Source organism: Dama dama, chromosome 7 (assembly GCF_033118175.1).
Source record: "Dama dama isolate Ldn47 chromosome 7, ASM3311817v1, whole genome shotgun sequence".
Taxonomy (NCBI): Eukaryota; Metazoa; Chordata; class Mammalia; order Artiodactyla; family Cervidae; genus Dama; species Dama dama.
Genome location: NC_083687.1, coordinates 52,969,124 through 52,990,474, shown reverse-complemented (window position 1 = coordinate 52,990,474; position 21,351 = coordinate 52,969,124). Strand labels below are relative to the sequence as shown.

The window sequence follows — 21,351 nt, the reverse complement described above, 5'->3', positions numbered from 1 at the left end:
TTAGCAGCATCCCGATTGGGAGAAGGCCCGTCCTGGGGCCGCTCCCGAGCCCAAGACCCGGGTGGGCCGGCTCAGGCCCCCGGTTCTGCTCCACGGGAGCCAGGCCGCCCCCGGCCAGCAGGCTCTCACAACACGAGCAGCCACACAAAGAGCCCTCTTTCCTGCCACCAGCCTGGAGCCCAGGTCCTCCCCAGATCATAAACCTGCCCGTGAAGACATTCAGAAATAGTTCGGCCCCACTCACAAGCATGTGCAAAGGCTGGAATTCCATTTGCTGTAAAGTTTTATTTTATTTTCCTTGGAGGGGGAGTGAGGGGGAGAGGAGTCCTGACCTAATTTGTTCTGGGGCAAAATACGGCCTCTCAGGCAAAGGCTCCACCTGTACACGAACTCTTGCTTGGTGCGGGTGGATTCCACACGTGTGTGTCCACCTGCCTAACGCTGTGCAGACACGCTGTTCACGTCTCAGGAGCACAGGCGGTGGGAGCCAGGCCGCTAAATGATGCTCTCAGCGAAGCCGGATTTCTAATTAACCTCGCGTGGTTCACATGCACGGTGTCTGGCATACATTAGGCACTAAATATAAACTGGTTGAATAACTAAATAAAAATTAGATTTAAAAAGTGATCTAGTACTGAAAGGAGGTTGGAAATAAGTAGTGTGTGTGAGACTCTAGACCACAAGCAAAGGCATGGGCTCAGAGACCTCTGGGTCACCCAGGGGCCTGGCATGGAATGTTCCAGCAATATTTACCTTCCTTCAAGTTTCTTCTTCTAACCCTCCCTGTTTCTCAAGCCTTCTTTTGAGATGGTGGGAGCCCTGTGGGTTCTAATTATAGTCGTAGACCAGCTCTGCCGTGAATGCCGCCTTTCTGCAGGACCTGGGTTTCCAGATCCGCTGCACAGAGTGGCTTATTGTCACCAGGAGGGGAAGGCAATGTCGCCGCTTGGACTCAGGAGGGCGTGCGGCCGGGCGGGCTCAGGCCAGGGATCTCTCTCGGAAGAAAGCTAGATTACTACTCCAAGGCATGGATTTGCGTGACTTTTTGTTTGGGGTCCTTACAGTTGCTGCTTTTATAACTTGAAGACAGTATCCACAGGGACTGTGTTAATGCTAATTAAGAGGAAGGCTCTTTTTAATAACAAAAGAGAAAAACCATTTGAAAGCCCCACAATCTCAGTTGTCTGGGATATAATTTCAAGTGAAGCAAATATGTGATTAAAACATCGTGATTCCAAAACCGATCAGAGGAAAAGGAATCGGCTGGGCCTTTCCCGGCTGCCGCAAACCTCGGCTGGCCTGGGCCCCGCCGGGCGCTCAGGCGTTGGGGTTGGTCCTCATGAGCTCCACGTCGGCCTCCACCATCTCGCGAACCAGCTCCTGCAGGCAGGGCGTGGGCGCGGGTGAGGGGGACCCCCGGCCCCCCGGCCCCGGCCCTCCTCACTGCCCCCCTTCCCCGCCCCCCGGGCCCCTCCCACCCGGCCGGAGCACCGGAGACTCACTCACATCAAAAGTGACCCGGGGCTTCCAGCTGAGCTTCTGCCTGGCTTTGGAGCAGTCTCCCTGCAGAAAGTCCTGCGGGCAGGATGGGGCGCACGGTCGGGCAGGCGGTGGCGGCCTTGGCAGGGTCACCCGCGCCCCCCCACCCGGCTCCTGTGGCCGAAGCTGGGCGGGTCCCCGCCGCCACCCCGAGTCCCGCCCCGGGGACGCGCTCTGAGGGCCTTGTGGGCCACACCGAGGAGAGGGGACGCGCCCCCGCCCCCCATGGTGCTCGCTTCCCGGCTCCTCTCCCCTCCCCCCTCCCCCGCCAAGTCCCTTCCCCTCCCCCGCCCTCCCCTCCCCCTCCCTCTGCGCTTCTCCCTCCCTCCCCCTCCCCTCCCCCAACCCCCTCTCCCAGCTCTCGAAGCCCCCCCCACAACACCTGCCCCGCAGGAAGCAGGTCTCCCAGCCACCCCTCCTTACTGACCCCCCGCTGCCGCCCTCAGAGCCGAGGTCCAGGCTGTTCTGTCGGTCCCCTCCCTTCCTCGGAAATGCTGATCTCAGGGCTTCTCCTCACCCCCAAGCTCCCCCCACCCAGGGCCGGGCTCCTCTGCCCCTTCCCCGCCCCCAGTCCCACTGCGGCTCATTTGCTCAGTGGTGAGTTTCTCTCCCCAGCTGACAGGGTCTTATCAAAATATAAAAACACATAAAAGAGGACACGATGACTCAACTGGTCCCTGCTGGGCCTCCCTGGACGGGGAGGGGCTGAGAACCTCCTGGCTGCTGCCTCGCATGGACTGCCTGGGAAGGGAACCGGGGGAGGGACTGCCCACCCGGCCCAGCTGAGCCATCCCCTGCCTACAACTGACGGACATGAGGATGAGAAATGAGAATTTCAAGATGCTTCCCAAAAGAAAGTGAGGGCAGAAGGAGGGAGGGGAGAGAGAGGGAAGAAAAAGGAGAGAGAGAGACTCTGAAACAGACCAGGCTGGGGTAACCTCCCCCAGATGCAAACCTGCTTCCTCCAGGGGCCCTTAGATGGGCCATGAGATGGCTGCATGAACACGCTCGCCCTGGGGAAGACATTCTCCCAGCCACACGGAGTACTAAAGGACAGCCTCAAACCACCACAGTGAGGAGCCTAACGGGTGCTCAAGCTGTAGCTGAAATGTTTCTGCCCCACATCAGTCAACTCAGGCTGTGGAAGGTGGATCCACAGGGGCAGGCGCAGGGGCGGGCGGGACCTCTGTGCTCACCCCAGCCCGGCCCCGCTCACTCAGCCTGGACCCACGTCTGCCTCGGCTGTTCCAGCATGGCCCTTCCAGCGGTTCTCTGCCACCCAGCCTCACATTCAGGGCTCAGTCAAGCCCCCAAAGGGCTTCACTGAAGGGCTGCCTTGGCCTCCAGCATTAGTAACAGTCAGACAAGTTACTTCTGCTGGCCCTGAAAGTCCATGTGCAGAGTCCTCAGGAAAAGTAGGGTGCAGATATTACTGATTAGCAATTTAACACAGTGCCTGCCCCGTGGAGCTGGAAATATATGCGGAAAAACAAGTGAATTTATTTCTCTCTCCTTTCCCCGAGTAAATGTGTCTAGACTTTGAGGCTACTTCTGTTGGAGAAGAGAGTCACACAAAGACCTGCATTCTGTCTGTGTCCCCAGTGCGAGCTGTGAAACGTGGCCCCAGGAAGCAGAGCCCCAGGCCCCACAGCAGTCACGCTCAGCTGGGGCGGGGCGGGGGGCGCCGTCCATCCCCGCACCTGCCACGGGCGCCCGCTCCGAGAGGGTGCAGAGCCCCGAGACCCGTGCCGCTTCGCCTGGCTGCAGGAGGCTTGGAAAGGGCGCTCTGCATTGTAACTCTGCTTCCTGTATTTTTCTACAAGCAAGCTCCTAATCTAAAAACAAGTAGGGAACGACAATTAAGGAAGAAGAAAAATGGCTTTCAAAAGCTCAGAAACAGACGTGCTACCGTGCAAGGGTTTCATTGAAACCAGAGACGCACCAGTAAAACTTCCCGATGCAGTTCTGAGCCCAGCTCCCACATTCCGGCCCAGCAGCTAGCTTTCGCCTTCTGCCAAGGCGCTGTCTCCCTGAAATTTAATTAGACCGAGAGATCTTGTGAAGGAAAAGGATGAGGTTCCATTAAAACAAAACGTCGGCTCTGGACGCCAGCTGCTGTGTCCAAGCCGACACCTAGACCGGCCCCTTCTAGGGAAGACATGGACCCCCGGCTTGTTTTATACTCAGCCCCTCTTGAGGGGCTTTCCTGCTTATCCCTGGAGCGTCCCTCAGGGAAAAGGTAAACAGCTGGGCCTGCAAGGTTTGGGGCCCGGGCTGGGGTACATGAGGCTGGCCGGGGGGCAGGCCCAGGGTCCTCCCCACTCGCGTGGGATCGGCTCTGACGACAGGCGAGGAACCAGCCGTGTGTTTTGCTCTCTGCTTCTCTCTGACAGTTCGGGTCCTCCTTTATTTATAGGCTTAAAGCCTTAGTATGACAACAGGGGTCGGGGCTGAAGGGACGTGATGATTTTATGTACAGTTTCCCAAACGCACGCTGTGCACTGGGTGGTCTGGACCTTTTCTTTAAAAGGGAGACAGGGCAGCTCTGGGAAGAATGTGAGGCATTTCTATGTGAAGACGGCGTTTCCTGAGCCCCGGCTCTGGGTGTCCTCCCGTTTCCACGGCTGTTCCCTAGGTGAGCACTGCAGTTTCAGCCTGTGATTTATTCTTGTCGGATTCAATTAGGGTTGGCTGAGCGGTTCCCCAGCGGCGGGGCGGCACAGACGTCCGTGTGCGGACGCCCCGGCTCTTCCGGGTCCGCAGACTCCGGGGCGGCCTTCAGGGCTCGTCCTCCGATGGCCGGGTCCAACCCAGAGGCCTGGGGCCTGAGTGCCCGCAGGCGGAGCGGCAAACCGACGCAGGTGGGAAGCATGTTTTGCTGCAGCAATTTTTCCGGCTTTCCTGGTTTCTGTCCTTGTTCCAGTGAAGTGATAAAGGGCCAGGCCAGATCCTGGAAAAGTCATTAGGCCAGTTCCTGAGACGCCGCAGTCAGCACAAGGCCCGTGCTGCCTGCCGCCACCCTCACCGGCCGCTCTCCACGCCCGGGGCGCCTCTTCTCTACCAGGATGACAGCACAGCTTCCACGCCGGCGGCCTCCCCCTTCCCCTGTGCTCTGGTCATTATTCAGCACATTAAGCCCTTGGATACCCACCCGCTTTCCTGAAAATCACCTGGGGAAAGCCGTCAGGCAGATTCTATCACATTTCTGTTTAAAGTTCATACTCTCATTTCTCTCGCTATTTCACTGAAGTTACATTAGGAAAGTTTTTAATATGAAAGTTAACATCCATTTTATTTTCAAGTGATGTGTCTCCTTAACAGGGCTGCCTGTAGGCTCTCCGAAGGGCATCGGTTTAGGTGGAGAAACATCTAAGGGTGGGCGCTCTTTGGGCAGGAGGCTGAGAAACGCCCACAGCGCCCACAGCAAGAGCTGGACTCCAGCCTGTGGCTGAGAAGGGGCACAGACGATCCGGAGGCTCAGCCACCTCCCAGGACCTAAGAGCCGAGCGTGAGGGCTGCTCCACATTCATCGGCTTCCTTCCACTTTGCTTAAAAAAGCAAAACTGAGGAATGGCTGAGGTTCCCAGGGAATAAAACAATGCCAGTGAATTTGGTTCCTGATGTAACTCGATGCTAATGCCTTCCTCTTGGGGAAATGCTCCTTTTTAGAAAGACAGAACTGCTCACTACGACGACGACAAGGGACAGTCAATGGGAAACGCTGGCCCAGTCCGGGCTGGAGACGCACAGCTGAGAGTCAGCGAGAATGAGGAGAAGGGCCAAGTGGGGACCTTCCCTCAGCAAGCCCACAGGAGAGTCTGCCTCCCGGGGGGCAGGTTCAGGCCTCTGCCCTCATGTGCGTCCTTTGCGCAGTGCGGGGAGGACCGCTCACTCCCCCCCACAACGCCCAGGACCCCCCGCCGTTGGCATCGAGGGAGCTGAGGCCTGGCCTCCCCTCTGACGACAGGGCTGATAAGAGACGAGGAGAAAACCGCGGGTGTCTGGTCTGCTCAGGAAGCGGCCTCAGAGGGGCCGTCCGTCAGCGGGCTGCCGTCGGGCCTGAACAATGCTGGGCTCTCTCGCGGGGAAATCCAGTCCATCAGCACCGCCCCGCTGCCGCTGACCCTGGAGATACCGGGCAGCTGGTGGGGCAGAGAGCGCCTGCCCAGAGACGCCGGCACCTCCGCTGGGGGCCTCGGGATGCGGGGTCCCGGCCCCAGGGCTGGGGGGGGGTGCCTGAGTGGGTCCCCAGGAAGCTTATGGGCTGGGAACCACGATTTGTCATTTGGAACGAGCTACTGAGAGCTACCAAACCCAGGCCTGCAAGGCCACCTCCAAGTGCACCCCAGACACGGGTGAAGATGTCTACCCAGCACACAGAGCTCTCTGGAAGAATGAACGAGAACACAGACTTCCTGACACGTCCACTTCTAAATTTGTAAATAAAGCCTATGGTGGTAAACAGAAAAAGTATTCGCTTTATAAATGGAGAACCCAATTAACAGCATTTATAGTGCAGCCTTCATAGAGATGTCTGTTTTCATTTGTATTTTGAAGATATGGTTAGCAGAAAGAGAAATGTGGTTAGGATGAAGGGAAGAGGCCGGGACAGATGATTTTACAGTGGAAACTGCAATGAAGCACATCAAGTTCCTTTTAAACATAGCTTGAGCAAACGTCGTGGAGAAAGTCCTTCAGGCTGAGGTGAGGACGGGGGCCTTCTCCTCGCAGAGTGGACACAAGCCCGGTACCCAGGCTGGTTCTCTCCCCGATGCCAGCCCTGAGTGCCCCCTCACAGTCGCACGCCCTCCCAGGGCAGAGAAGCGGGCCCCAGCGAGGCCAGCCCACCCGCCTCCGGGCCTGGCTCACCCGGGCTCAGTCTGCGCTCGGCTTCTCTCTTATTTTTGGCTGTGCTGGTTCTCGTTGGGGTGCAGGGCCTGCCCTCTGACTGTGGTGGAGGCGTCCCCTGCTGCAGAGCGCAGGCTCCATCGTGGCATGCAGGCTTAGCTGCTCTGCGGCACGCGGTGGGATTTCCCCAACCCGGGGATCAAACCCACACCTCCTGCCTCGGCAGGTGGACCCTCTTCCACTGAGCCCCCAGGGCAGCCCCGAGCTTTCTCAAAGCTGCGTCCGGGTGCTGTCTGCGCCCAGGTTACTCTGAAGGTGCCGGTGAGGCGGGGGGTGGGCCTGGCCACGCACGCCCTGGCGAGGTGCCTCCTCCCCACCCCAGCCCGCTCCCTTCTCTGTCGGCTGTCCTCCGGGATCCGAGGTGCTCCAGGGGCTGACGGCCCCGGGAGAGCTCGGTCAGTGCTGCCGCGGGAGCCTCTGGACCCTGACGCCCTCCCTGATGGTCACTGTCAGCGGCAGAGGCGGGGCCGCTGGAGGTGGCAACACAGGGCTGGTTCACGACAGGGAGATAAGATTGTCGGTGAGCTCAGCACATCCCAGGCTTCAAAGCCAGCAGCGTCTTTGTCGGAAATGACTGGTTACTGTTAATAACTGGGTCGAGGGTGTGAAGATTACCCAGGCTGGTAGGAGGTGACACCAAGCCCGCGGAAAGGAGATAAAGCACCTTTAAGTGGACGATTAGAGGGGCTGTGACACTGTTGGCCCGTGGCCCCTGGAGCACGAGGCTGGGCGGCTCTGCCTCTGCCGTTTAGGCCCTTCCACCCTCCAAGTGCTGCACGTACACCAGCTAATTAAACCTCCAGACGATCGAAATGCAACCAGGAGCTCCTGGATCTGCCTCAGGAGGCCCCTTCCCTGGGCACCTGACAAGCACCTGGGGGCCAAGCCTGGCTCCCTGTTCGCTCACCTGCAGCCTGACGCGGGCTGGGGGCGCCCCTCGGCAAGGAGGCCGAGGATGGCCACCAGGGACCCGCACACACGCAGAGGAAGGCCATTTCCTTCCCCATTGTGAGGGGACCTGCTGGGCCCTAGACAGCTGCCCCCTCCATGCCCCAGATTAGTACTAATGAATACAGGCTTCCCAGGTGGCGCTAGTGGTAAAGAACCTGACTGCAACTGCAGGAGACAAAAGAGATGAGGGTTCGATCCCTGGGTCTGGAAGATCCCCTGGAGGAGGGCATGGCAGCCCACTCCAGTATTCCTGCCTGGAGAACCCCATGGACAGACGAGCCGGGTGGGCGACAGTCCGTGGGGTTGCAAAGAGCCGGACACGACTTGGCGCCTGATGCGGCACGGCATTAGTGAGTACTGTGGATGCATGCATGCACCTAAAACATGGACGGGTTTCTTCCTTTGGGCTTTTCTCAATCTGAAGAGCACATCAAGCTGTTCGATCTCAAGAAACCCCGCTTCTGTAACCCTCCCGCCCTCCTCTTTCTCACTCCAAACAGAAATGACAAAGCACTCATGCAAACATGTGTTCCCTCGCTGACTTCTGAAGAGATGCTGGGGCTAGCTCGGCCACGGACCACATCCAGGTTCTTGCTTTCTGGCTGTTTCTCTGGGGAGCTTCTTAGTTGAGGAAAACTTAGGACAGCTGCTTCGACACTTGTTAAGGTTTTCTAGTGGCGTGGTGGAAGACGTGCGTGGAGACGAAGGTCAGGTCTCTGTGACTGGCCATTCTCTTGGTTTCCTGCCAGTGGCAGGTTTACCAGGTTGAGAGGCAGCCATGCTGCCCGGTTACCTGGGGTCTTTCCTTTTCTGTCTTTCTAAGAGAAATAGAATCCCTCCCTGAACACGGCCACAGAAACGCTTAAACCCGACAACTTGACGAATGTCATGAAGCCCCCGGGGGTCGGGCGCTGGAGCAGAAGACGCACAGCCCTCAGCAGGCCGAGCCCGCCCAGAAAACACGGCAAGAACATGCTCTGTGGACAGTCGTCTGAGAGGCAGAGAGCTCTCTGAGCAAGATGGACGAAGCTGATGGGTGGGACCAACAGTGTGCTGCAGTGCTGGGTGACCAGATGGCCAAAATCAACCACACGCTCGCCGCCCACCGTGCTGGAGGTTCTGTCCTGGCAATGGAACTGGAGGTGCTGGGAACAAGACTGCCACCGGCCGGCAGTGGGCGGGGAGGGTTTTCTCACCCAAGGGCGGTGGAACAGAAGGTGTGCGTCTGCCAAAGCGCCGGTCTGCCCCCTTCAGATCCGTGTGTTTTGCTGCACACACCTTGTATCTCAAGACCAAAAGCTCCTTAGACACCACTGGGGAGACCCAGCTGCCTCTGCAGCTCAGCCTCTGAGCCGTGTGGCCGTGGGGGAGTCTGAGCCTCAGGGTTTCAGGCTGTGCAGCGGGGGGAACGTTGCCCACCAGGCGAGGCCCCATGAGGGTCAGGATCCTGGGTGGGAACAGCCGGCGTGTCTCTATAACGTCACAGCTCACGGCAACAGCAGGCTGGCTGTCGGCGCTTTCATCACCAAGGTGGGGGGAAAGCGGCGATTCTGACTTCTTGTAGTGATGTCAGGGATGAATCTGTCCTCTTCAAGCAGGGGTGGTCTCACAGATTTGCTTTTATAGTTCTGTCACTTTGACTTGCACCCCAACCAAACTTCTATTTTTAGATCGTAATTTTTGAACAATGGTAACCGATTTTATGTTTAATTTTTCCTCCAATTATTGTAACCATTTCACACGCTGTTGAGTGTTTCCAAACCTTTACTGTCTTAGATGCTGGGGGGGCAGCAGTGGACATGATGAAGGCTTGCTCTGAGCTTCGATGTCAGCAGGAGGGCCAGTCAAGGGGCCGGGATGTGTGAATAAGCCCATCGAGGCCACAGGGGTTCGGGGCAGAAGCCGAGGAGGAGGTGGGCTTGAAGAACAGCGGGAGGTCCTTCCTGGAGCTGTGCTTTCATCAGCGATTTGATGGTGAGAGGAGTGCAGGTGGAGCCCTCGGGTCTCGGGGACAGAGAAAGGCCCCTGAGTCTGCACAGGGTGTCCAGGGGGTCAGAGCCCAGAGGAGCTGACGGCGTACTGGTGTCCAGGGAATTCCCATCTTGGGGCCCAGGCCCTTTGTAGCAAAGCCACGTATTCACGTGGCTTTATTCAGTGGTTGCTGACGGTCCCTTAGAGGACGTGCAGACCACCGGCCACAGTTATGAACTGGCCACCTCAGCGTGGTGTAGCTTGAAAACCTGTTTTTCTGATGCCCATGTCATTTTTGAAAGTAAGTATGGGGTTGACTTCCAGCTCTGTGTCTTACAAGGGTGAGTGAGTTCTTCTCACCTGGAGACTCTCACACACACCCCCCTTCCCGCCTAAAAACCTGCCAGTCTTTCCTGTGCTTGAGTCTCTCAACCTGGGAACATCTGGCCACTCTTGGGGGCCAAGGTCTGGACATCTGCTCCACAGAGTCAGGACCGTGCCCTGCGGGCGGGCAGGTCATGTCACCCCCGGGCCTGCCGGGCAGAGGGCAGGGCCCAGCGCTGTACCAGCACCTGCTGTGGGGGTGAGGAAGGGCTGACCTGCCCCTGATCCAGTGAGGACACAGTGGACCTCCTCCTGGGAGGTCGGGTCCCATCTCCTGGGCCACGGGTCCCTCTTCTGCCAGAAGCTCTTGTGAGGATGGGACACAGCACCACAACCTGCTTGAGTTTAACTGTTTTTGCCCTAATTCTCTGTGACGGTGTGACGTAAAGGTCCACCCGCTGGCTCCACTTCAAGATTTGTGGACTTGGTCAGCCTCCAGCGGAGTTCAGAGTCTCACGTTCCTCGGGGCCCCGGGGGCTCTGAGCACAAGCTCACTGGTGTCTCTGACCTCACCGTGGGCGCTGAGCAGGGTGGGAGCGGTGGGAGACAGGGACGGCGGGGGGACCGTGGGCATGCAGATGATCGGAGATGGAGGTGGCCAGAACCGGGAGCGTGCTGAGGATGCCGGGGTGGAGAGAGGTGGTGGACATGACCCGCTGCCAGGGGAGAGCAGACAGAACACTTGCCGTGGATGGGGGGGTGGGTGGGGGTGGGATTTGGGGAGAACACCCTGGGTTGGGGCTCCAGTGAGCGCATGTGAACCAACGTCCAGAGACAGCATGTGAACTGATGGCGCTACCAGTGAAGTTCCAGAGTCACGTTTTATCAGTACCCCCTGACTTTAGATAGTGCCTTCTTCAGATAGCACCTCCTTTTCAAGGACACGTCTTTTCATGATGATGATGCAGAGGCTCTTCCAGAAGATGGCTTTTGTAAAATCACCTGTGATCGCCTCTATGGCTCTGAGGGACACACTGGCTTGTTCTGAATCTTGATTTGATGCCAGACTCTTGGTGGAGGAGGTCTGGTTCACCCCATGGTGGAGGGAGGCCCACAGCGCCGTCCATGCCCAGCCGGGGGGCAGCCTGGCCATGCCCAGCCTGAGTGAGCAGAGGGTTAAGCCAGCGGTGTCCACACGTCCTGCGGCCGCGGCAGGAGGAAGAGGGGGGGACCTTTCACATGACATCATAAAAGCCTGATTTATCGCCAGCTACCAAACATCTAGAAAATCATAACATCCTTTCAGGAAAACGCAGTGGAAAATAATCAGGCTGACTTTGATGGAAGCTTCGGTGGTGATTCCAAGTGTGGCTGGCTGTCCTGGAATCCCGGCAGAGGCTGTGTTTGTGGCCGGAATGGCCGTCGCCGCTGAGGCTGGGGTCCGAGCTGCGTGCTGCCAGCGGCCGAGATAAAACAGGAGCCTGTGTCACCCTCTGCCGCTTGCCCAAGTGCTTCAGTGTGAGAATCATTTGGAAACACCAGCTGTGCCCACACAGGAGGAATCACGGATCACAGGGCCACGAGCACCACCTGGCCACGTGACCCCACAGGTCCCTCCCGGGACCCCGCTGTGCACGCTGCGGCGTGTTCCCAGAGCGTGAGCCCCGTCTAAGACGAGCCGTCATCCCCAGTAAACAAGGGGCCAAGAGATGACATGGAAGAGATGCTCGGAAGCGTCCAGGAAGCCAAGGGTTGGCCCCCTCCTGCACGAATGTCCGACCTCCGAGCGTTGCTCCCGTGCAGTAACTGGGTCAGATCTCCTGACAGAAGCCGTGTCTTCTCTGACATGTCTGTGAACAGATCCCGGAAAGGGGAGCCTCGCGGGGGGCGGGTGGTGGCCCAGGACTCCGGCCGCAGCAAGTCCACACGACGGTTGGCACAGACCGTGGCCCACCTTGGCCCAGCGATGCCCCCCCGAAGGTCCTGGGTCCCTGGGGTTTGGGAGGACAGATGGGGGGACTTGGGCAGGAAGGCCACGCTGGACTCTGCTCTCACCGGATTTGCTGCTTCTCCCCCAGAGTGTAGCTCAGACTCTTCACAGGATCACAGGCGACTGCATGGGACCCCAAGAAGGTTCCCCGGAGGCTGGGGCTCCATGTGGCCCCCCCGAAGGGGAGAGGTCAGAGGTACTCAGCCTGGCCCCAAGCCGTCAGCCTGCAGAGGGGTCTCCAGGCACCTGGGGCTGCCCTGACACACCACTGCCAGCGCCCCCGACCCCCCTCTTGAGTCTGTCGACAGAAAAGTGCTGCCGCGACCCCCCAGGGCCCGCAGAGGAAGGCCGGGCGGGCGCGGGGCCTGCCCCGCTTGCAGAGCTGCGGCAGGAAACCCCGCAGCTTGGGCTGTTAGCAGAGGGTGGGAGCGGCACTGGGGCCCCTCCGTCCGCGTGGGCCAGGACGCGGGCAGCTTTATTTTAGAGCTGGTGTCCCGGTGGGTGAGGGGAGCACCCCTGTGGCTGAGACTCAGCGGTAGACACGGGGCACAAGGAGTGGTCTGGACACGGGCATGCAAGCCAGCACCTGGGGTCACTCACAGGGTTGCTGTGGGGACCGTCGGGGTGGGGGGCCGGGGGACAGGTCGAGCTCTGCAGTCGGGGTGCCAGGGTCGAGTCCTGAAGACCAGGCCGCTAAAGGCAGGACAAGCCCTCCCCCTTAGAGGACTCTGCTCTTCATCCGACCCAGCCCACCCACCCTGTGCCCCAGGACGCGCCCCCCACAGAACCCCGGGAGCGCAGGGCTGCGGCGCCCTCAGCCCCCTCCCCGGGAAAGGCAGTCTGTCCTTCCCAGCCCCGTGACAGCCTTGAATGTGTGCTGGCCCCAGTGACCGCCCCGGGGAGGCTGACTGCAGGACTGACCGCACGCACCCCCGACTCGACTCGACGAGGCCTGGAGCTCTGAAAGGCGGGCGATGGCTTGAGGCCAGTCACCTCCCCTTGCACGTTTCCCCAGGATCGTTCTTTAGAAGGGATGACCTAAGCAGTGCTTGTTCCGAGGGGAACCTCACGTCTTTACCATCCAGCGCATCACGGCTTCCACCCCGAGGAGGGAGGACCTCTGTCTGCGGGGGTGCTTCTGAGTGCTCACGTGTCTCAGGCTGCCTGCAGAGCGGCCCTCAGCGTGGTGGGCGGTGCTGTGGGTTATCTCATTCTCTGAGCAGAGCTGCCCCAGGAGACACCGCCTAACCTGCAGCTAGCACCACGGTACTGATGTCACACGGGAGAAATCCACGGCGGGCATTAGCTCTGATGACCCGCGTGCCTTGCTGTTACAGTGAAGCTGTGGACACCTGGTAAGAAAATGCAGTGGGATTTTCCTCGGTCCTTTATTGCCTCCTCAGTAAACATGCAGAGCCGTTGCACAGAGACTCATCAGAGGCTTTAGTTTTGTGATACTTTAATTCATGGGTCGTTGAGCTAATTACCACTCCCAAATGATAAAACATCGCAACTATTAACAATTTTAAATCAAAGTGTTTTTGTAAAGCAGCTGCATTTTACAGGCCTATGTGTAGACAGACTGTGGAACACACTGGCTGCTGCCTCTGTGTTGAACTTCCCTGCTGAGAGAGGACTTAAAACTTGGACGGTCTTCTCAGAGGTCTTCTCCGAATTCACTGCTCTGAATTCACAGCTAAGGGCTATAAAGGCAACACTGTACAAAATCAGAAATAAAGAGATCGTGCCCTAACTTTAAGGCATCCTTTTAAAATCTCGAAATGTAAATACAATTCTTGCTTTGTTTAAAGTGTCAACTTATAGTCCTGTCGATGAGATACTGTGCATGTGCAGGTTTTGCTAAAATTCACTGCCACTGGGCCGGAACCCCCGCACGGGGGGCGTGCACCCTCAGCCTCAGAGTCCTGGCCCCATGAGTCTGCGGCGCCCTCGGGAGCAGGTGCGGGAAGGAGAAGCGGGGCTCGCAGAGGCATCCCGGGACGCAGCGCAGCCCGGGTCCCGAGGACGCGCCATTCGCTTCCCAACAGACGGGAGAACTCAGTTTCAGAGGTCAACTCAGGGGTCAGAATATCTGACGACGTCTCAATCTCTAAATGTAACAGTTATGCTAGGCCAGCAGCATCAGACCTTCGCGGAGCACGGTTAACACCACGTTTCGGCTTCCCTAATAAGACAGCCCTTCAGCTATGATCCTGGGGGACTGACTCCTGCACCATGGTGTGGCCGCCCGGGGCTCCTGCCCATCTCCACACCTGCGCCAGCGGCCGGAGGGCGTCTCCTGCTCGGTCAGGCCGGGGACACAGACCCAGGGGACGGTCTCAGCCAGGGCTGCAGACCCGGGTGACCGTCTCAGGTCTTAGCCAGGACCACAGACCCAGGGGACGGTCTCAGGTCTCAGTCAGGCCCGCAGACCCGGGGGACGGTCTCAGCCAGGCCCGCAGACCTGGGTCACCGTCTCAGTCTCAGCCAGGACCACAGACCCAGGGGATGGTCTCAGCCAGGGCTGCAGACCCGGGTGACCGTCTCAGGTCTCAGCCAGGACCACAGACCTGGGGGACTCTTCCCAACCGCCTCTTCCTTAGACTGAAAGCAAGCTTCTCGTATCCTTCCTATAAAGACATTTATGTCGCTTCAAAGATGGCCCTCGGATGTCATGGTTCTGATGGCTTTTTAAGAAAATAGCTCTAAGCTGTCTTGTTTCTTTACGCTGGTTTTCTAAGAGTTTTCCAAGTTCATCTTTCAGAGAGCCCTCAGAGAAAGCCTGAAAGGAGTAACCGGCTTTCTGACCTGCGACCCTGTCCCCCTTATGGGAAGGATCCCCCGTCCGGCGCTGGCTCCGCAGTGGCCCCCCAGGCCCCAGAGTCCTCAGGGGTGCGAGGAGGACTGAGGCTGAGGGCTCCGCCCCAACTCACTCTGCAGACTCAGGGGTCACCCACATGACGAGCTGCTCCCCAACTTCCCTCCAAGGACACCTCCCGAGCCGAGGACACCCTCAGTGACACACTTCTGTCTCTTCCTGTAAACGAAGAGGTTCTTGGAAGCGCTGGCCTTTCCCGGTGCCCCCAGGACACAGGCACTCTGCCTCCGCCATCATGACCAGGCAGACCCAGGACTGCTCCAGAGACCCCAACATGGCCCTGGTATCTTACCTACCAAGCAGGATAATACACAAGCGGGGGTAAGCGCCAGACTCACTGTCTCTTAAAGAGATGCCTTAAAGAGCTGCCACAGTCCTGTCAGATGGAAGAAAGGACACGTGAACGGAACAGGAAAACACCCAGTGGGGGACGTGCCCTCCAGGAGGGTGCCCTCCGGGAAGCATACCCTCCAGTGCAGGGCCACGTCAGCGGGTGGGAGGGAGGGAGGGCCCGAAGCCACTGTCCTGGCCCCTGTGGGTGAGATCCAGGCCCAGCCCTGTGGGGCTCCCCTGGGAGGGAGTCTGAGCGGCGCTGGCCATGCTGGGCTCCTCCATCCAGCAGGGCTGGCTGCCCTGGGCCTGTCCCCACACGCTGGCGGCCCACACTCACCCTGGCCTGTTCCCGCCACGTCTGTGCCCACTCCGTCCTGCAGGTGAGGACGCTTGGTGACAGGCCCAGAACACCAGGCTGATGGGGGCTCCTGAGTACAGCTGCCCCCACCACTCATGCTGCCCTGCCGGCATTTCTGGTCCGAGCAGGCAAGGGACGGACAAGGCAAACAGACGTTCTCCTGAAGGCCCCTCTGAGGTGCTCCGGGAGCTCCATTCCTGAGGTTGCCCACCCCCCATCTCTGCCCGTGCCGACCATGGGTGCACACTCGGGCCTTCAGTTAGGGTCTCAGGCCTGACTGACGGTACCACGATTCCGGGGGGACCTCTGGGACCTGCTGTTTAGCCTTCGGCAGTGCAAGATGAGGGGCTGGATGCGACCAGGTATCAGGAGGCCGGCAGACCGGCCGCCCCGCGAGCCTGTGTCCACCCTTGTCCTGCATACCTCACTGCACAGACGCCCTGCCTCCCCATTGTGCGTCAGCAGAGACCCTGGGCTGCATCGTCGCCCGCCTGCTGTCCTCCTGTCTACACCTGCCACCTGTCCTTGCCTGTGCATTGGCGGTACACAGACACACACACACACGCGCGCTGCCCTGGCCGCCTCCCACACTTGCCCAGGTCACCTGCCTGGTGGTCTAAGCGTCCACCTTGGTCTCGCAGGCTTGTGCGTCTCACCCTAACCATCCAGCCCACCTCCAGCTCACAGACCCACCGGGTCCGTGGCTCCCCTGACTCTCCTGTGTGCTCAGGTCAGTCTCCCGGGGGTCTGAGAGCAGCTCAGATGTGGTTTCCTCCTCTGACCCTCAAGGTGTCACCTTGACTGATGCCCTCAGCTGGTGTCACTTCTCATCTCGGTTCTGACTTATTGATATAATTTGCTTATCACTCAGACTTGGCTATAGCCCACTCCAGGAAAAAAGATTAATTTTTCCTTTGCTCTATGATCAAAGATGGTGCTGTGTTTACAATGGGACTTCAAAATCAAGTGCAAAAGCTATAAACATATGGAAAGACATCCCGTGTTCACAGATTGGTAGATTTAATATGTTTAGAGGAAAATACCACCAAAGACATCTACACAGCTAAATGCAATCCCTATTAGAACCCCAGTGGGATTTTCTATTTCTCTTTTTTTTTTTGCAGAAATAAGACTCTGTCCTAAAATTCATATGAAATCGCAAGGGTCTAGTAATAGACAAAGTACTCTTTAAAGAGAAGAACAAAGTTGGAAGTGTCACACTTCCTGATTTCAAAACTTATTACTGAAGCTACGATGATAGTCTGAGCTGTGTGCTTCTGGCATAAAGATAGATGAATAAACCAATGCAATAGAACCCAGATCTCAGAAATAGACCCCTGCATATGTGGTCAAATGATAAAATGGCTAGAAGAAAACATAAGGGGAAAGATTTATGACACTGGATATGGCAATAGTTCCTTGGATATGACACCAAAAGCACAAGCAATAAAAGCAAAAACATAAACTGGACCACATCAAAATTTAAAACTTCTGGATATCAAAGACACACTGAGCGGGGTGAAAACACAACCAGTGAAATGAAGAAGACATTTGAAAACGAGGTGTCTGAGAAAGGGTTCACATCCAGAATAAATGCAGAAGTCCCACAACTCAACAACAGCAAAACAAACATCCTGACTGAAAAATGGGCAGAGGACTTGCATAGACGTTTCTTCAAAGAAGACACCCAGATAGGCAATAAGCAAATGAAAAGATGCTCAACATCACTAACGAGTGTGGAAACACTAATCAAAACCTCACGGGATACAACTTCACTCCCACTCAGATGGTTACCCTGAAAACAGACCACCACCACCAACAGAGAATGACAAGGTCTGGGAAGAATGTGGGGGACTGGGACCCCTGCACCCTGCTGGTGGGGGGTGAAATGGTGCAGCCACTGTGGAGAACAGTGAGGAGACACCTCAAAAATAACAGAGTTAATACATGACCCAGCGATTCTACTTCCACTTCCGGGTGTCTATCCAAAGCTCTATTCTATTCTACTCCCACTTCCGGGTGTCTATACAAAAGAACTGAAAGCAGGGTCTTGAACAGACATTTGCACACCCATGTTCGCAGAAGCATCATTCACAACAGGCAGAAGGTGGAAGCAACCCAAAGGTCCACTGAAGGATGACGGATAAAAAGGTGTGGTCCATACACAGAGCGGGACATCACTCAGTCTTAAAGAGGGTGGGAATCCTGACCCAGGATTCAAGGTGGATGGACTCTGGGGACACTGTGCTCAGAGAAATGAGCCGGACACAGAAGGACAAGTATCACACGACTCCACTCACGTGCAGTCCCTCGAGGAGTCTGTTTGTGGGGACAGAAACTCGGAGGGCGGGCTTCAGGGGCTGGGGGCCGGGGAGTGATGGGTTGTTGCTTAGTGGGGACCAGGTTTCAGTTCTGGGGGGCGGAGGTGTTCTAGAAGCACAGAGGTGATGGCTGTGAAGGTAGGTGAGGCCACAGCACTTGAAAAAGGTTAACATGGCAAAATTTATGTATACTTTACCACAAAAACTCCATCAGCACCCCATTTAGAAATGACCAAACCACTTCTGTCCAGAATCACTAAGTCTCCTTCATCCCTCAGAAGGTGGCACACCCGAGCCAGGCCTCCAGGTGGTACCTGAGCCTCGTGTCCCCGGAGTCCAGCACGGGGCTGGGGACGCCACGAGACTGGTCACCGAGCTAGGAAAGGAGCAGGGCCGAAACAGGCACCCTGCCTCTCCCTTCCCGTTTCTAAGGCTCCGCCTTCCACTATTTCATGCTCAACTGACATGTGTGTGTATCCTTTTAAGTGAAGAATTTCCCTATTTAAGTAAAATATTTATATTAGCTTTCTTTTAAGGTTGAAAGCCCTTCATATTTTAAACACAAAACTAGAATGAAGGGTAAAATGATGTCTGTCTGTTTGGCCCAAGGGCGTTCTGTCTGCCCCCGTGTATCAGGTCCCGGTGGTCAATGGTCAGAGTCAGGGTCACATGTCCGTGTCCGGCCGGGGCCCCTGGGGAGGGCGGGAGCGGTCTGTCCAGCCTGGACTCTGTGCTGAGTCTACTGGGGGAGACAGGCGCGGGGTGCCGTGGGTGAGCACGGCTCCGTCAGCGGGCATCCCCTGAAGCCACGGGGCTGTCCGGCCCTGGCCCAGGCCCCAGCGGGCGGGTGGCACGGTCCACACCCCAAGGACCTGTTGTGTTCCTGATGCAGGTCCTAATGAGCACCTTCAGGACGCGTGTGTCTGAGACGCATGCCCAGGCTTCCCACCTCGGTGAGAGGCAGCCCCGCTCAGCACTCCCGCGGCGAGGTCCATGGCAGAGCCTCAGCCCGCCTGCCGCTGACTCCGGGGCCTGGGGGGAGTCTGAAGGTCCTCACACGGAACCAGAAGGAGCGGGGCTCGTGGAACTGGAGGCTTGCTGCGCCCAGCGCCCAGAAGAGGTAGGGCCGGTGGGACCCAGGACACCCCGCGGACGCTGCGGGCGCGTCTCCAGACAAGCAGAGGACGTGGGGGACGACGGCGTGTCTGTGCTGAGTCTGGGCGGGAAGCTGGGCAAAGGCCAGACTCCGCCTGTCTGATCTGCAGCTGCCCGCTGCCCATGTCCACCCAGGCAACACGACATCACAGAACAGGACAGCAAAGTGAAAGTCCAGACCCGCTGTGAAGTCTTCGTACAACAGACACAACCACGGACGACACACAGACGCGTGTCCACATGCAGCGCCTGAGCGCTCAGTAAGCTGTGTGGACACTCGGGTGCGAGGGGCGCCCGTCCGTCCAGCCGGGCCCAGGGCTCCGTGTGATCGGCACTGGCCATGGCGCACAGCCCTCTTCTCTCGTCTCGACCTTGAGACGCGGTCCAAGGAGGCCACAGAGTCCAGCCAGTGGTTTCCACTCTGCCTGTGAGTGTCGCCACCCGAGGGGGGGAGGTGACCCCTGCACACGATACAGCCCCCCAACCCCACCCCCACTCCTAGAACACTGCAGGAGCCCCCGGGCGGCCAGCGCTTGGCCCCGGCCCTACCAGCATCCTTCCAGGTCGTGAATCCACTGCAGTGGACTGCACCCAGGCAGGGGCTGGGAGAACTGGTGGTCAGCAGTGACTGACCGGCCAGCACCCGGGAGGGTCCAGGAATTCTTGAGGACAGTCATCAGGCACGTGAACACGCGACCAGCTTTGCGTCGTCAAAGCACTGCACACGTGGTAATTACTGAGCCTCACGATGCCCTGTGGCGCGGCTAAGGTCACCTCCGCTGGACACAGGAGGAAGCCGGCTGGCTGAGCGGGCTGCCCGAGGCCGCATGCCATGCCAGGAGCGGGTGGGGCCGTGAACTCTGGGCACCTGGCGCTGGTCGCTTGGGGTGCTGGGGTGCCATCAGCTGGCTCACCTCACCGGGGCCTCCCCGCCCAGCTGGGGAGCCAGGGGGCCGGGAAGCAAGAAGCAGGTCGACAGCTGACGGTCAGCGCCCGCCCGCCCTTGGGCTGCTCAGCCTGATGCATGGGGCATCCTTTGCCATGGTGGGCCTCAGTACAGTGGACCCTCTGTCGATTGAACAGAGGTTCCTGGAGGAGGGAGGGGGGCAGGGACACGCAGCGACGGGCAGGCTGAGTGATGAGCCCTTCGAGAGGCCCCAGGCAAAAGAGGTTACACGCGGCCAGCTTTCCGCATCATGTCGCCATAATCGCAGAGGCCACCTGCCCAGCAGTCCCAGGACGCCGGACCCCAGGGCTGGGGCCCCCTCTGGGCTGGACCCCCAACGGGGGAGTGTGGGGGAGCCACCCCGTAACGCCCCCCGCTCCTGGGGTCACAGCCTCCTTAGAACCTGGTGCTGGAGGACAGCAGAGTCAAGAACAAACCTCATCTCTCCTCGATAGCATGGACCTTGGTCAGAGGTGCCCTGGCTGGGCCACAGTCATCCCGGGGGCACTCCCGGGAAAGGGCCCCAGCAGCTCAGGGCGCAGCCAGACGAGGACGCACGCGGGGCCCATGTGGAGCTGCCCTCAGCCCCACCAGGACGCTGGTCTGGGGGGCTGCTGTGTGGGGGGCAGAGCAGGAGGAAGTGGGGCCGCTCCGTCCACTGCCTGCAGGCGGCCGCCCCCTCCTGATCTGCCTGGACCACCGTTCAGGACTGCGGGTGCCCTGGGCCTCTCCGCCCACCATTAAATCCCGCTCAATCACAGAGGCGAATGCAGTCACGCTGGGCAGCCAGATGCTATCGCTGCAGACCCTCCTCACAAACCGCGGTGAAACTCGAGAGCTTGACGAGCGCGGCTAAGCAGCTGCACCTCTGACCCGACCGCATTACCCCGGCCCCATCAATCCCGCGTCAGCATAAACAGCATTCCCAGGGCCCCTCGCCACCACAGCGCTGAGGAGCGGCTGACAGCCTAAACATTTTTTAACAGCAATCTTGTCCTACAACACCAAGGGGATTTGCCCGGTATCTGGGGCTTTATAAAACCATATGAACATGCTGAAAGAATTAAAACCCTTTAAAGATGAAGAATGGACGGTGACAGTGCTTTCTGGAGCCCGGGGGCTGGGACGGCAGCACGGGGCGGCAGAGGCGGCCGAACGTCTCTGTTTCTCCAGGTGACTCACCTGCGTCACTCTTCTCCTCTCTCAGGGGGGTGTGTGCGCAGTCAGGTCCAGGTCTGCGGCCCCGTGGACTGCAGCCCCCCAGGCTCCTCTGGCCATGGGATCCTCCAGGCAAGAACACTGGGGTGGGCTGCCATGCCCTCCTCCAGGGGGTCTTCCTGACCCAGGGATGGACCCCGTGTCTCTGGCATCTCCTGCCTTGGCAGGTGGGTTCTTTACCTCTGTGCCACCTGGGGAGCCCCTCGGGTGCTTAAGCTGGCCATTCGAAAAAAAAAAAAACGTGTCCCACTTATCAGTGGCTTGGACGTTTCAAAAGGACGGGACACACTTATCGTCCTGGGTAGGTTTTCCTGACTGTGTGTGGGGGCCTAAGGAAACACTCCCGGGGTCCCCATCTCTGCTTGAGGCCAAAGCTCGGGGGACGAACGTGCGGGGCCGGGACGAACGAGGAGAGACCGTGACCTGTCGCTTGATTCCTAACATCACAAGCAGATGAGG

General features: G+C 58.4%; 1 protein-coding gene across 1 annotated transcript in view; it reads right to left on the bottom strand.

The window, feature by feature from the left end:
- Positions 1-1,117: 1,117 nt before the first annotated feature.
- The window catches only part of GMDS (GDP-mannose 4,6-dehydratase), a 432,217-nt gene continuing 411,983 nt past the window's right edge, over positions 1,118-21,351 (bottom strand). Inside the window, exons 10-11 of the mRNA XM_061147748.1 lie at positions 1,507-1,575; positions 1,118-1,380 (exon numbers count right to left, since the gene is read on the bottom strand). Coding sequence (XP_061003731.1) covers positions 1,318-1,380; positions 1,507-1,575 — 132 coding nt within the window. The 3' untranslated portion in view covers positions 1,118-1,317. The remainder of the gene's footprint in view (positions 1,381-1,506; positions 1,576-21,351) is intronic.